Here is a 15685-nt window from a genome sequence, read left to right on the forward strand (position 1 = left end):
CACATGCCACTATAAATATTTATATAAATATACTTATTTACACCATACTACCTCTATATTAACTCCATCTGCTCTTTATCTATATCTACCTACACACGTATTCACATACACACACACACACACACACATATATATACATATATATATATATATATATATATATATATATATGCACACACACACACACATTTTAGCCAATGCAGTCAGTTTGATCCCCGCATCTTTAAACCCGAACGCCCGCTGTGTTTGGATGTTAGTGCGCCTGCTCCTCTTCTCCTCTTCTCCAGGCTCCTCCTTCCATCCTCTCGCGCTGATTCTCACTTCTCAGAACAAATAACGGCTTTATAGGTCAGAATATGTGGGCTCCGTGTTAACACCGTCCTGGCTGAGAGACAGAGATGGAGCGCTCCTGACCGCGCAGAGAGCAGCTTTCTCCCCGGTCTCCTCCTGGTCTGCTCGGACTGAAGGCCCGACCATGTCCGCGCGGGAGCGGGGGACGCCGAGCAGAGACAGCGTCAGCCTCCTGCCCTGCTTCTACTTTGTAGAGGTGAGTTCTCCGAGCAGGTTTCCGTCCATCGGAAACATTAGCCCGCCGGTTTGTCCCAGACGTGTGTCGGTAAACATCCTTTAGCAGGAGCTGCTGGGCGAGCAGAGGCGCAGTTCTCCTGCAGCCCGTCGGTTCCAGGAGAGAACCTTCATCCAGGCAGAGCCACGACACTCACTAAACCTTTATTTAAATATTCTGTTCTGTAAAAAATTACCACTAGGTCATTTTAATTTCCCCCTAATGACACACACACACATTATATATATATATATATATATATATATATACTCTATTTTTTTTACTTTTTTGTATTGTCCTTTTTAATATGCATATTCGAAATAAAACTCAATAATCAGAATAAAATAATTATGTATAATTATTCTAATGAATAATAATACATGAATAATTTCATGATCATGTATCCACTCATTCCTCTTTAAATTAATTCCGATCTTTCTTTCTGCTCGTTCCCTCGCCCGTCTGTCTCCATGACGCTTATATTCCGCGCAGTTTCAAGATGGCAGCACGCAGTAAACGCTGGTCAAGAGCAGAGACCATTTATTTAATAAATAGCTTGGAGGACCTGGAAATAATCAAAAGAACAGATGGCAGGAAACATCAAAATTGTGAGCTTTTCAAAGTTGTATTGTTGTCATGCTAAATTTGTTTTTCTTCCGGTAGACGTAATTTCCGGTAGGTCGTAACTTCCGGTCTGCCCCCCTATCCAATCAGAACCTTCCCAACCCCCAGACCTTAAGCAGAATTGGATAAAGCCCATCAAACGTGTTTTCCATGTAAACCTCAATTCACAATTACCATTTCCATGTAAACCATTTTAAGTATACAAAATGAGTAGCAAAACATCAGTATTTAAATATTATTTCGGTCATGCACAAATGTAGAATAAACTAGATCCATTGTACCATTTAGTTACTGCTTAGATTAAAAACACATTTACATGACACAGACGAAATAGATTAAGATTCTTCAATATAACATACTGAGGATGAGATATATATCATGTACACAACCAAGAAGCTTTAGATACCTCACTGTTGACAGTAGTACAGCCACGATAGATGGTTAAGGAGAGGTCTTGGGCCAACTGTGTATAATACAACTAAACTGTTTCCTTTGAAAATAGCAGATTGAAAAATAGTTAATCTGTACTTTTTTTTAAAAAATCAGTCAGTATGAAGTTGAACTTGCTGTAAATCTCTTTCATTCCTCGGCTGCACACTTTATACATGCTCTAATTCACCCAGGGCCTGTGGCTCCACAATCAAACTGGCATCATGTATTATAGATATGCCTTTAACACTAAGTGATGGATGCACAAAGGATGACAGCAACATTTTCACAGAGGCTTCTCTTCGTAGTGACCTTTTAGAAGTGTTATAAAGTGATGGAACAGGACCCAAGTGCAGGAGACTGAGGCAGCAGGAGTTCCAAGCAAAATTATTTAAAGCGACACTACGTAACTTTTCCACCTTAATATCATATTTCCAGAGTCATTGTGATGGTACATTAACTTCCAACAGGTTTAATGACACCTCTGTCATGGTCTGGGGGGGTCTGTATCACCTTCACTGGCACAATGTAACTTTGAGGAGCATGGTAGGAACCCTGCCACACTAAAAAACTACACATTTTTACGGCTTTGACTGCTTTATTCCTCCTCCCTCCTTCCCGATTCGTAGTCGAGACGAAAATGGGCGGGGCTTGGAGCGCAGCTCCGCAGAAGCTGGTAACCCGTTGCTGTGTTGTGGCTGCAGCAGCTCCACACACAACAGACGTGGGGAAAAGATCGCTAATGGTTTAACTTTTCACCGCTTTCCTGCTCGGAGGCAGAACCACGGAGGCCGGCCAATTATCTGAGATAACAAATTAAAAGAGTAAAAGAGTCGTCGGCTCGGTTGGATCGCGGCTGTAACGAGTCCGACCAAACATAACGTTCCTCAGTAAACAAACTAACACGCACACAGACGGGCGTCGGATCAAAACACGTGTAGCAAGCGCAATGGATAACGACTTAATTGATAGGCTAATTGACCATTAATGAGAATTAGTGACATTTTTTTAGAAAAACCAGGTTCGGCTGCTGAGCTCAATGTGTATAGTGTGAATGACCAACCAGAGGCAGAAACGTTTCAAGTTGAATATGCATATTAATATTTAAACAAACAAACAAAACAAACAAAAAAAACACATTTGCATTAATATTGAAAACAACAAACTGGGGCCCTTTAAGTTGTTCAATGTTCAATGTTCAGTTCAGTCAGTCAGTTCAGACTTAAGGATTTGGGATTGGGACTGGGGTTTGGACTCGGGCTTGGGCAGGGGTTGGGACTGGGGTTTGGACTGGGGGGGTTCTCCCTATTGGGCAAAAGGCACAAGCCTACCACACATGATGGGGACTGTGGGAGGAGAGTCCAGGCTCAATCTCAGGTTCAGTTCCAGGACTGGGGAAAGCTCGCCATCTAACGCAAAAAACCTGGCCTGAAAGGCCAGGTGAAACGAACCAAAAATCAGTATTTGTTGCAACAATTCAATCATTCATAAATCAAACAATTCTTCTTTTCAAATTCTTTTAGCATGCTTTTAGATCATTTTAAATGCTTTTAAATGCTTTTTAAATGCTTTCAAATTGCTTTTTAAATGTTTTTAAATCACAATATTTTTCCAAAATCAATTACTTCATGAGCTCAAATAATCATTTCAAAACAACCCAAAAGTTATAAATCAACTCAAAATAAATACAGCTCAAGCCATCAGATATACAAGCTCATTGTTCAGGCATTGTGGCCTGGTGAACATTCAACCATTAGCCTTCAAACATAGCTTTCGAACATTAGCTTTCAGACATAGCTTTTTTTTGTATCAACCTCAATATTAACCAATCGACCAAACCAGTGACTATAGTTTGAGTAAAACTCACCGCTGAATAGGAATGAAATCTCTTAGGCACACAGCCGGGCAGCACACCCAACACTGCTTGAGCACACCAAACATTTAGCTGGCAGGAAGTGGACTGAGGAGGAAGTGGAGGGGGATGTGACATCACTAAAAGCTTTGACTGTCAGGAACAGACAGGAGTGGTAACCATGGCTACCTCGGTTACACACGGGTTTATTAAACCACAAACAAACACTCACAGACCGGGGTCGGATCATTCAAACAGGTTTTATTCCCCACTTCTCCAGCTAAACACAGTTGTTGGCCAGCTCTCTGCGGTGCGATTAATTTTGTTGAGGAAAAAATATTAACTATTTGATTTGTAGCTGCAGAGGAAAAAAATTATCTCACGAGGAAAAAAAAATATTGCTCACGCCTCGGAGCCTCTTCAAAGCAGTCAAAAAAAAATAAAATAAAAGTAAGAGTAATACAAAACATGTACTGTATGTTGTACTATTATACTAATTTATTGAAACACATGGCGAGTCAAACATTTACCAAAGCAGCTGCCAAACACTCCTAAACAAGGTAGCCTAAGACGTGGATTGTGCAGAACTTTAGTAGGGATTTCATATGGATCCAGACCATTAATAATCATTATTTTCTCCATATACCGCTCCCTGGCTTCCTTGTTTAAGGTATCCCGGTAAATTCCAGTTCCTTTCCAGTAGTTTAACATCTTTTTTTTTGCGTTCCGTCTGTTCAGTTGGTGAAACAGAAAAGCGTCCCGTCTTCTCTCAAAACAAATACACGCGACCGGACAGGAGTTTTCCGGCAGTACGCGCTGGTGCTCATGGGAAAAGTAGTGTTCTTTCTGGTAAAGCACTACCGCTCGTTGTGCTGCTTTAATTAAGCAACAAAAAAACCTCTCTGCTTAGGCAGGAAACCAAAACAAAATAGGACTACAAACAAAACGCAAAACTTGCCGGAACCGGGAACAAACCATAATCAGGGAGCCATGTCAGGGCTGGTGTGGTGAGGACCCAGATGCAGGAGAGCGAGAGCCAGGAGTTCAACAAAAAAGGGTTTAATTTACAAAAAGGCAAGAACCAAAAACCAAAAGCGCTGTTTGGCAGGATCAAAAACTCACACAGGAACAGGGATAAAAGAGCTAGAGCAAAAACTTGGCAGGACACATGGAGGAAAGAAAACAGTGCGGAACCACAAGGAGCAAGGGAATGACAAGACCAGATATACACAGGGGATAACGAGACACAGGTGCAGACAATCAGGGCAGATGGGACACAGGCGGGGCAAAACAGAAACAAACTGGGGGAAATGTCAACCACTGACAAGCCAGACAGTACGGAGGAAAGGAAGACAAGACAATAGCTGAATCCCAATCTCCACCCTCACAGACTCACAGACTTACGTGCGCGCTCCCGCGACTTGCGTAAGGGTTTAGGGCTGTCCCATTCCTAAAGTCGTTAAGTGCGCGAGGGCTCCCGGCAGACACTTACTGCTCACTTACCGTAAGTCTGCATCTCCGCAGACTTTTGGAAAGGGAATTACCAACAGTTCATTGCGTTGTGACATAAAAAGAGGTTACCAGGGAGAATGTAAACAAAACAGGGGGCGGAGGAAAAGAATTCATGTGCGACTGCGAGACGAAAGAAGTTAACCTGTAAGTATAAATACATAGCCCACTGGTGATTTAAATTCAGAAACTGTTGTCCCGTGATGATTTTTCAACGGCCCTATTATTTCCTTTACAAACAGGGAGCTAAAATGTAGTTTTCTTCATCATTTTTTTATTCATAATTTGAGGTTCAATTTCTTTTGTTTTCATTTGATATTAGACAAATCCTCAGTTGACCTGGTGTTGAATATACAAGACTTGCTTTTCTTTAATCTGAGTACAGTGTTTGAATTAAGATTCCCTATGTTAACAGAAATGCATACATGTAAATACTAGCAAGATAGTTTTAGATCCAACACAAACAAGTCAGGCAGTAATTTGGTTATTCATTTATTTATGACCACAAAATTTAAACAATTTCAACAAGTTGAACAAAAACGTTGCAGTAAATAGTGATAATATAACTGAAATATTTAGCTCAGGTTACCATCAATTTATACGCTCTTACAAAAATGAAATTACTCTGCGATTGAGCCTGGCATACTGGATGCGCTGGTATGGGTAGATTAAAAGAAATACACTACATTAACAAGGAAATACATATTGTACTGTGCGCATATTTAAATTGTGTTCTTTGTTGAATTTTATGCTCCTTTATATAGGCTACCACTTTGTTTTTAAACATCCGTAGGATGATCATTCCCAAGCTTATAATACCGGTACGTAACATTTTGATCTGACTAGGAATTTTGTGAATTGAAATGTTAAAATAAATTTTATAAAAAAAAACAACAAAAAAAACATTTTGATCTGACGTGTTTCCGGTTTCTGCTAAGTGCTGTCCCATTCCTATTTCTACCATTTGGAGCCCTCACACCCTCTCACACTTAATCACGTACAGCTGACACCACTAAAGTATGTGAGGGTTCAGGGCTGGAGGGTTCAGGGTGGAGATTGGGATTCAGCAATAATATACAGATGGGGGCTGACAGACATACAGACAAAGCCAGACCTTCAAAGTAAAACAGGAAATAAGGTAAAAGAAACAGTTGAGGACCAAGGCAAGACCCAGGAATAAGGCTGGGCGATATGGACCAAAAGTCATATTTAGGCTGAATATTGATATATATATATATATTGATATTATCAAAGTAAGAGTGAATCTGGACTCCTTTTCTTCCAGTTGTATGAAAAACAGCTTCCAATTCTCTTTCAAAGAGAAATGGCCCGGGTGATTCACTTATCATTCATGCCATGTCCTTTCAGAATCATGAAAAAACTATTAATGAAATGGGCTCCTGTGAAAAATTTGACTGGTTTCACTTTAACAGACTCAAACAACTAAGTACTTTCTGAAATATAACTTAAGAAATGTTAATATTATTTTCTTGGTTCATAGTTTATTTTTCTTAATCAACAACAGTCAGTCATAAATATCAACTATTATATCAATTTATTTTCTGAATTTGAATCCTGTAAGTGCATTTTATTAGGGCCCGAGCACCTTCAGTGCGAAGGCCCTATTGTATCTGTAGGAATTCTTCGCGTTATTATGGGCATGCCAAGTAGTGGCATGACCATATTGCAATCGTCCAGAATGGCCCAAAAGGCAATGGTGCTAGCGTTTCGCTAACATGCTAAAGTCGCAAAGGTCCCACTGCGCACCAGCGGGTGTAAAGCATGACCCCGCTCTGTTGTGGAAAAAAAAAATCCCCAAAAAATGAAACACGGCCGAGAAAACCTGAAAAATGAAGGCGTTAAATTAGTATCTAGAAAGGTTTCCCTTTTCTTATTATTATTATGGGCATGCCAAGTAATGGCATGACCATATTGCAATCGTCCAGAATGGCCCAAAAGGCAATGTTGCTAGCATTTTGCTAACAAGCTAAAGTCGCAAAAGTCCCACGTCACACCAGCGGGTGTACAGCATGACCCCGCTCTGATGTGGAAAAAAAAAATCCCCAAAAAATAAAACACGCCTGAAAAAATGAGGAAAAACATGAAAATGAAGGCGATATATTAGTATCTAGAAAAGGTTTCCCTTTTCTTATTATTCCGCACTTTTTTTCGTCCGTTAATGCGGCCCGAACCTGAACGTGCACCCATGCATGGCATACATCGTTGGATGCGTCTCCATCATGCCTCGATGGGCATTACTTTTCTCCGTAATAGGGGTTACCGTGGCAACGCTAGTTGCCAAAAAGCAAAAAAAAGGCGAATATTCAGACGCTTATTGCTCGGCCGAAATTTATCGTAGAGAAATCGTTCAAACTTTCAAACACTCGGCCCGATTGGCACTAAAGGACCGTACAACCTCATTCTTCCAATTATTACAGTTTTTGTGATATTGACCTTACATTTTTTTTTTCCGTTTGACTTTGGACGCTTGTTGCTAGGCAACAGGTTATCGTAGAGACATCGTACAAATGTTTCCCGACTCGGCACGCTATGGACTTCAACATACTCAAATTTCATGAAGCTGGGATTTAAGGAAATTTTATGTCAAAATCCATGACAAATGGCCCCATTCATTCGGATGGGGTTTTTTACCATGGTGAAAAAAAAACCTATCCGTTAATGTAGCCTGAACCAGAACGTGCACCCATGCATGGCATACATCGTTAGATGCGTCTCCGTCTTGCCTCGATGGGCATTACTATTCTCAGTCAAAAGCGTTACCGTGGCAACGCTAGATGCCAAAAAGCGCGCCCCATTAATAACTATTGGGAGCACAGGAATGAATGAAATACAAGCGTAAAAACACCTCAAATTGACATAGAACCCCCCTGAACACAAACACTACAGCCCCAAACCAAAGCAGCAAGAGGGGACGAATGGGCGGTAGGGCATGCCCATATCAAAATTTCCAGAAATGTTCTAGTTATTATGGGCATGCCAAGTAGTGGCATGACCATATTGCAATCGTCCAGAATGGCCCAAAGGGCAATGTTGCTAGCATTTTGCTAACAAGCTAAAGTCGCAAAATTTCCACTGCGCACCAGCGGGTGCACAGCATGACCCCGCTCGGATGTGGAAAAAAAAAATCCCCAAAAACTAAAACACGGCCGGAAAAACGAGGAAAAACATGAAAATGAAGGCGATATATTAGTATCTACAAAAGGTTTCCCTTTTCTTATTATTCCGCACTTTTTTTCGTCCGTTAATGCGGCCCGAACCTGAACGTGCACCCATGCATGGCATACATCGTTGGATGCGTCTCCATCATGCCTCGATGGGCATTACTTTTCTCCGTAATAGGGGTTACCGTGGCAACGCTAGTTGCCAAAAAGCAAAAAAAAAGGCGAATATTCAGACGCTTATTGCTCGGCCGAACTTTATCGTAGAGAAATCGTTCAAACTTTCAAACACTCGGCCCGATTGGCACTAAAGGAACGTACAACATCATTCTTCCAATTATTACAGTTTTTGTGATATTGACCTTAAATTTTTTTTTTTCCGTTTGACTTTGGACGCTTGTTGCTAGGCAACAGGTTATCGTAGAGACATCGTACAAATGTTTCCCGACTCGGCACGCTGTGGACTTCAACATACTCAAATTTCATGAAGCTGGGATTTAAGGAAATTTTATGTCAAAATCCAGGCCAAATGGCCCCATTCATTCGGATGGAGTTTTTTACCATGGTGAAAAAAAAACCTATCCGTTAACATAGCCTGAACCGGAACATGCACCCATACATGGCATACATCGTTGGATGCGTCTCCATTGTTCCTCGATGGGCATTACTTTTCTCAGTAAAAAGTGTTACGGTGGCAACGCTAGACGCCAAAAAGCAAAAAAAAAGGCGAAAATTCGGACGCTTATTGCTCGGCCGAACTTTATCGTAGAGACATCGTTCAAACTTTCAAACACTAGGCCCGATTGGCAATAACGGACCGTACAACCTCATTATGCCAATTATTACAGTTTTTGCGATATTGACCTTTAATTTTTTATTTTTTTTTCAGTTTGAATTTGGACGCTTGTTGCTAGGCAACACGTTATCGTAGAGACATCGTACAAATGTCCCCTGACTCGGCACACTGTGGACTTCAACATACTCAAATTTCATGAAGCTGTGATTTAAGGAAATTTTATGTCAAAATCCATGCCAAATGGCCCCATTCATTCGGATGGGGTTTTTTACCATGGTGAAAAAAAAACCTATCCGTTAACGTAGCCTGAACCAGAACGTACACCCATGCATGGCATACATCGTTAGATGCGTCTCCGTCTTGCCTCGATGGGCATTACTATTCTCAGTCAAAAGCGTTACCGTGGCAACGCTAGATGCCAAAAAGCGCGCCCCATTAATAACTATTGGGAGCACAGGAATGAATGAAATACAAGCGTAAAAACACCTCAAATTGACATAGAACCCCCCTGAACACAAACACTACAGCCCCAAACCAAAGCAGCAAGAGGGGACGAATGGGCGGTAGGGCATGCCCATATCAAAATTTCCAGAAATTTTCTAGTTATTATGGGCATGCCAAGTAGTGGCATGACCATATTGCAATCGTCCAGAATGGCCCAAAGGGCAATGTTGCTAGCATTTTGCTAACAAGCTAAAGTCGCAAAATTCCCACTGCGCACCAGCGGGTGCACAGCATGACCCCGCTCGGATGTGGAAAAAAAAAATCCCCAAAAACTGAAACACGGCCGGAAAAACGAGGAAAAACATGAAAATGAAGGCGATATATTAGTATCTACAAAAGGTTTCCCTTTTCTTATTATTCCGCACTTTTTTTCGTCCGTTAATGCGGCCCGAACCGGAACGTGCACCCATGCATGGCATACATCATTGGATGCGTCTCCATCGTGCCTCGATGGGCATTACTTTTTTCCGTAATAGGGGTTACCGTGGCAACGCTAGTTGCCAAAAAGCAAAAAAAAAGGCGAAAATTCAGACGCTTATTGCTCGGCCGAACTTCATCGTAGAGACATCATTCAAACTTTCAAACACTCAGCCCGATTGTCCCTAACCGACCGTACAACCTTATTATGCCAAGTATTACAGTTTTTGTGATATTGACCTTTCATTTATTTATTTTTTTCCGTTTGACTTTGGACGCTTGTTGCTAGGCAACAGGTTATCGTAGAGACATCGTACAAATGTTTCCCGACTCGGCACGTTGTGGACTTCAACATACTCAAATTTCATGAAGCTGGGATTTAAGGAAAATTTATGTCAAAATCCAGGCCACATGGCCCCATTCATTCGGATGGAGTTTTTTACCACTGTGAAACAAAAACCTATCCGTTAACATAGCCTGAACCGGAACATGCACCCATACATGGCATACATCGTTGGATGCGTCTCCTTCGTTCCTCGATGGGCATTACTTTTCTCAGTAAAAAGTGTTACCGTGGCAACGCTAGACGCCAAAAAGCAAAAAAAAGGCGAAAATTCGGACGCTTATTGCTCGGCCGAACTTTATCGTAGAGACATTGTTGAAACTTTCAAACACTCGGCCCGATTGGCACTAACGGACCCTACAACCTCATTATGCTAATTACTACAGTTTTCGCAATATTGACCTTTCATTTTTTTTAAATTTCCGTTTGAATTTGGACGCTTGTTGCTAGGCAACAGGTTATCCTAGAGACATCGTACAAATGTCCCCTGACTCGGCACGCTGTGGACTTCAACATACTCAAATTTTATGAAGCTGGGATTTAAGGAAATTTTATGTCAAAATCCATGCCAAATGGCCCCATTCATTCGGATGGGGTTTTGTACCATGGTGAAAAAAAAAACTATCCGTTAACATAGCCTGAACCGGAACATGCACCCATGCACGGCATACATCGTTAGATGCGTCTCCATCTTGCCTCGATGGGCATTACTATTCTCAGTCAAAAGTATTACCGTGGCAACGCTAGATGCCAAAAAGCAAAAAAAAAGGCGAAAATTCGGACGCTTATTGCTCGGCTAAACGTTATCGTAGAGACATCGTTGAAACTTTCAAACACTCGGCCCGATTGGCAATAACGGAACCTACAACCTCATTATGCTAATTATTACAGTTTTTGCGAAATGTAACTTTAATTCTTTTTTTTTTATTTCTGTTTGAATTTGGACGCTTGTTGCTAGGCAACAGGTTATCGTAGAGACATCGTACAAATGTTTCCCGACTCGGCACGCTGTGGACTTCAACATACTCAAATTTCATGAAGCTGGGATTTAAGTAAATTTTATGTCAAAATCCATGCCAAATGGCCCCATTCATTCGGATGGTTTTTTTTTACTATGGTGACAAAAAACCTATCCGTTAACGTAGCCTGAACCGGAACGTGCACCCATGCATGGCATACACCGTTAGATGCGTCTCCATCGTGCATCGATGGGCTTTACTTTTCTCAGTCAAAAGTGTTACCGTGGCAACGCTAGATGCCAAAAAGCGCGCCCCATTAATAACTATTGGGAGCACAGGAATGAATGAAATACAAGCGTAAAAACACCTCAAACTGACATAGAACCACCCTAAACACAACCACTACAGCCCCAAACCAAAGTAGCAAGAGGGGACGAATGGGCGGTAGGGCATGCCCATATCAAAATTGCCAGAAATTTTCTAGTTATTAGGGCCCGAGCACCTTCAGTGCGAAGGCCCTATTGTATCTGTAGGAATTTTTCTTTTTTCTTTCTTTCTTCTGACGAAAGGAGGGCCTTTTTGCCCCCCTAAACGTGCCCAAAAAGTCACCAAATTTTGCATGCAAGTCAGGCCTGGCGAAAAATTTGATATTTCATGGTTTACATTAATGGGCGTGGCAAAATGGCTCAACAGCGCCCCCCGGAAAACTTTGTGCCTCAAGCCCCACAATACGGTTTGACGTACATGCACGAAAATCGCTACACACCTGTATCAGTACACAACTTAAAGAAAAGTCTCTTGGCGACATGGCCGAAACTGAACAGGAAGTCAGCCATTTTCAATTAATCGTGTCACTTTGGCGCAATTTATGCCATTCCTTCGGCAGTTAATACGGCCCGAACCGTAACGTGCCCCCAAGTGTGTTATACATCAAAACGTGCGTCTCCATCCTGCGACAACACGCATTACTTTTCTCTTTCAAAAGCGTTACCGTGGCGACGCTAGACGCCAAAAAGCGCGCCCACCCTTCATCTAGTTGGTTCAGACAGAAAAAACTTTGCGCCTCAAGCCCCATAATACGGTTTGACGTACATGAACGAAAATCGGTACACACCTGTATCATGTCGTAACTTAAAGAAAAGTCTTTTGGCGCCATGGCCGAAACCGAACAGGAAGTCGGCCATTTTGAACATTCTGAATTAATCTCGTAATTTTGGAGCAATATGAGCCATTCCTTCGAGAATTAATACGGCCCGAACCGTAACGTGCACCCAGGTGTGTTATACATCAAAATGTGCGTCTCTATCCTGCGACTACACGCATTACTTTTCTCTTTCAAAAGTGTTACCGTGGCGACACTAGACGCCAAAAAGCGTGCCCCCCTTCATCTGATTGGTCCATATTTGATAGTTCTCCAAAAGTCACCAAATTTTGCATGCAAGGCAGGCCTGGCGATAAATTTGATATTTCATGGTTTGTATTAATGGGCGTGGCAAAATGGCTCAACAGCGCCCCCCGGATAACTTTGTATCTCAAGCCCCACAATACGGTTTGACGTACATGCACGAAAATCGGTACACACCTGTATCATGTCGCAACTTAAAGAAAAGTCTCTTGGCGGCATGGCCAAAACCGAACAGGAAGTCGGCCATTTTGAATTAATTGTGTAATTTTGCCGCAATTTATGCCATTCCTTCGGCAATTAATACGGCCCGAACCGTAACGTGCACCCAGGTGTGTTATACATCAAAATGTGCGTCTTCATCTTGCGACTACGCGCATTACTTTTCTCTTTCAAAAGTGTTACCGTGGCGACGCTAGACGCCAAAAAGCGTGCCCCCCTTCATCTGATTGGTCCATATTTGATAGTTCTCCAAAAGTCATCAAATTTTGCATGCAAGCCAGGCCTGGCAATAAATTTGATATTTCATGGTTTGCATTAATGGGCATGGCCTAACGGCTCAACAGCGCCCCCTAGAATACTTTTATCTGCCATCTACCTTTGGAAAGGTTTGACATAAAGAGTCGTGGGTGGCGTCATGGGACTCGGTATTGAGTCCTTGAACATAATTGGTGAAAATTAGCCCCGCCCCTTCTTCGGATTGGTTGTCCCGATTTTCTGCTATAACTTTTGAATGGTTTGACATAGAGAGTCGTGGGTGGTGTCATCAGATTCTGTATGGAGTCCTTGACCTTCATTGGCCTGAATTAGCCCCGCCCCTTCTTCTGATTGGTTGTCCCTTTTTTATGCTATAACTTTTGAATGGTTTGACATAGAGATTTGTGGGTGGTGTCATTGGACTCTGTATTGAGTCCTTGAGCTTCTTTAGCCTTAATTAACCCCGCCCTTTCTTCTGATTGGTTGTCCCGATTTTCTGCTATAACTTTTGAATGGTTTGACATAGACAGTCGTGGGTGGCGTCATCAGATTCTCTATGGAGTCCTTGACCTTCATTGGCCTGAATTAGCCCCGCCCCTTCTTCTGATTGGTTGTCCCTTTTTTCTGCTATAACTTTTGAATAGTTTGACATAGGAAGTCGTGGATGGTGTCATTTCTGATATGCTTATGGGGGGCGGTGGCCGTGAGTGTGAGGGCCCATTCATCGCTGCTTGCAGCTTTAATTATTTTTATTTTTTTTTTTAATGCTACTTCATATTTTTACTCAACTAAAAACTCCACGTTTAAGCCTCCATGTCAACGTTGTTTTCTAGTTAATTTGCAGTTTGCAGTCTAGAGGAAAAAAAACAATTTATTGATTTTTATTTTTTTCTTCCTTGTCTGCACACATATTAATGATTGATACCATGACGGTAGAAACGGAAACCGGCACGGAGCCGACCAAAGCACGAACAGCAATCGACCCAAATCTTGAGATCTGATCGCAGTCTGAGCTAAGCTACCGCTACCGCTACCTAACCCCAAAAACTACAGAGCAAGCATGCAGGTGAACAAGCCAGTGTGTATGTCTATGTGTTTGTATGCGTGTATGTATATGATCATGCGTGTGTGTGTGTGTTCATGCAAACATGCAAACACAGAAGGTCCCAACCAAGTCGGACTCGTGAAATGAGACAGGATATCTGTTTCTTCTGTAGACAGCCTTTTGGAAATGAAGGCCTTCGTGAGTCTGCAACATTTCAATTGGGAAATCGGGTGCGTGCTGCTGCTGCTACACTAATCCAAGACACTAAATTACTTGGGCGACTTAGTGCTGGGGACATGATGGTCATTGAAGCACAATATCACGCCAGATGCCTAATAGGTCTCTATAACCGTGCAAGAAAGGCTAAATTAGAAGGTCTTGAATATCATGGACAGGGACATGCAGCATCAACCTCTGGTGTTGTGTTTGCTGAGTTGGTACTTTATATAGAGGAGGCCAGACGAGATGGGTCAGCACCGGTATTCAGACTAGCCCAACTTTCCCAGCTCTACAAGTGTCGAATGGAGCAGCTAGAGTTTGATAGCAGAGTTAACTCAACAAGGCTGAGAGAGAGACTTCTTGCTGAGTTCCCAGAAATGCGAGCTTACACTAAGGGAAGAGATGTCCTGATGGCCTTTGAAGACCACATCGGCAATGCTCTTGCCAAAGCCTGTGAGCAGGATAATGAAGAAGATGCTATGCACATTGCACGTGCTGCACAGATTGTCCGTCTTCAAATATTTGGGGAGGCCAAACCATTTAAATTGTTTTCCTGAACACTGCCAAGAGGACTCTGTGCCACAGCTTTTACTTACCCTTGTGAACATGGTGCTGGAGGGACCCAGCATCAAAGATGCGCTGTTGCTTCCACCTGCCTGCTGTGTGCTGCTGACGTCCCTGACTCCCCCAGTCTGGCCTTCGGCAGGAGGGTCCCCCCTTATGAGCCTGGTCCTGCTCAAGGTTTCTTCCCTCCTAAAGGGGAGTTTTTCCTTGCCACTGTTTGGCTTAAGGCTTTTCTCCCACTATGGGAGTTTTTACCTGCCATTTTTTATATAATAATTGCTCAGGGGTTTATGTTTATGTTTATGTACATGTTCTGGATCTCTGGAAAGCGTCTAGAGACAACATCTGTTGTATTAGACGGTATATAAATAAAAATTGAATTGAAAATTGAATTGAAGACCAGATGGAGGCAACAATTATCCCAAAAATACATTACCAAGCACATCAGGTCAATGAATTCAACAAATGTTGTCAATAGTGTCATATTATATCCATCACTCAATAGAAAACAGTTGTTTCTGGCGTCCATTTTGAAAAATGGCTGCCATGGGCGCCATGTTGAAAATTCATGATGGCTCCACTTCCATATCTTTTGGGGATACCTTTGGCTATATGTGTACCAAATTTCATGCTTGTATCACAAGCTGAACGATTCCTATATATTTTATAGCTAAACAGCTGGACTATAAAGGCCAGGACACACTAACCTGTTAATCGGCCGTCGGACGGCATTGGGCAGTCGGGCGAGGTCGGTGACTCAAGTCGGATCGGTGTGTCCTGCCCAGTCGTCCGTCTGTGTCG

General features: G+C 42.3%; 1 protein-coding gene across 2 annotated transcripts in view; it reads left to right on the forward strand.

Annotated features, from left to right (window-relative positions):
• The first annotated feature begins 247 nt into the window (after positions 1-247).
• LOC133423525 (phospholipid phosphatase-related protein type 4-like) overlaps positions 248-15685 on the forward strand; it is a 140791-nt gene continuing 125353 nt past the window's right edge. For both annotated transcript variants that reach the window (XM_061713724.1, XM_061713727.1), the window contains exon 1: positions 248-547. In XM_061713724.1, the coding sequence (XP_061569708.1) occupies positions 476-547 (72 nt within the window). In that variant the 5' untranslated portion in view covers positions 248-475. The remainder of the gene's footprint in view (positions 548-15685) is intronic.

This window comes from Cololabis saira, chromosome 22, assembly GCF_033807715.1.
Source record: "Cololabis saira isolate AMF1-May2022 chromosome 22, fColSai1.1, whole genome shotgun sequence".
Taxonomy (NCBI): Eukaryota; Metazoa; Chordata; class Actinopteri; order Beloniformes; family Belonidae; genus Cololabis; species Cololabis saira.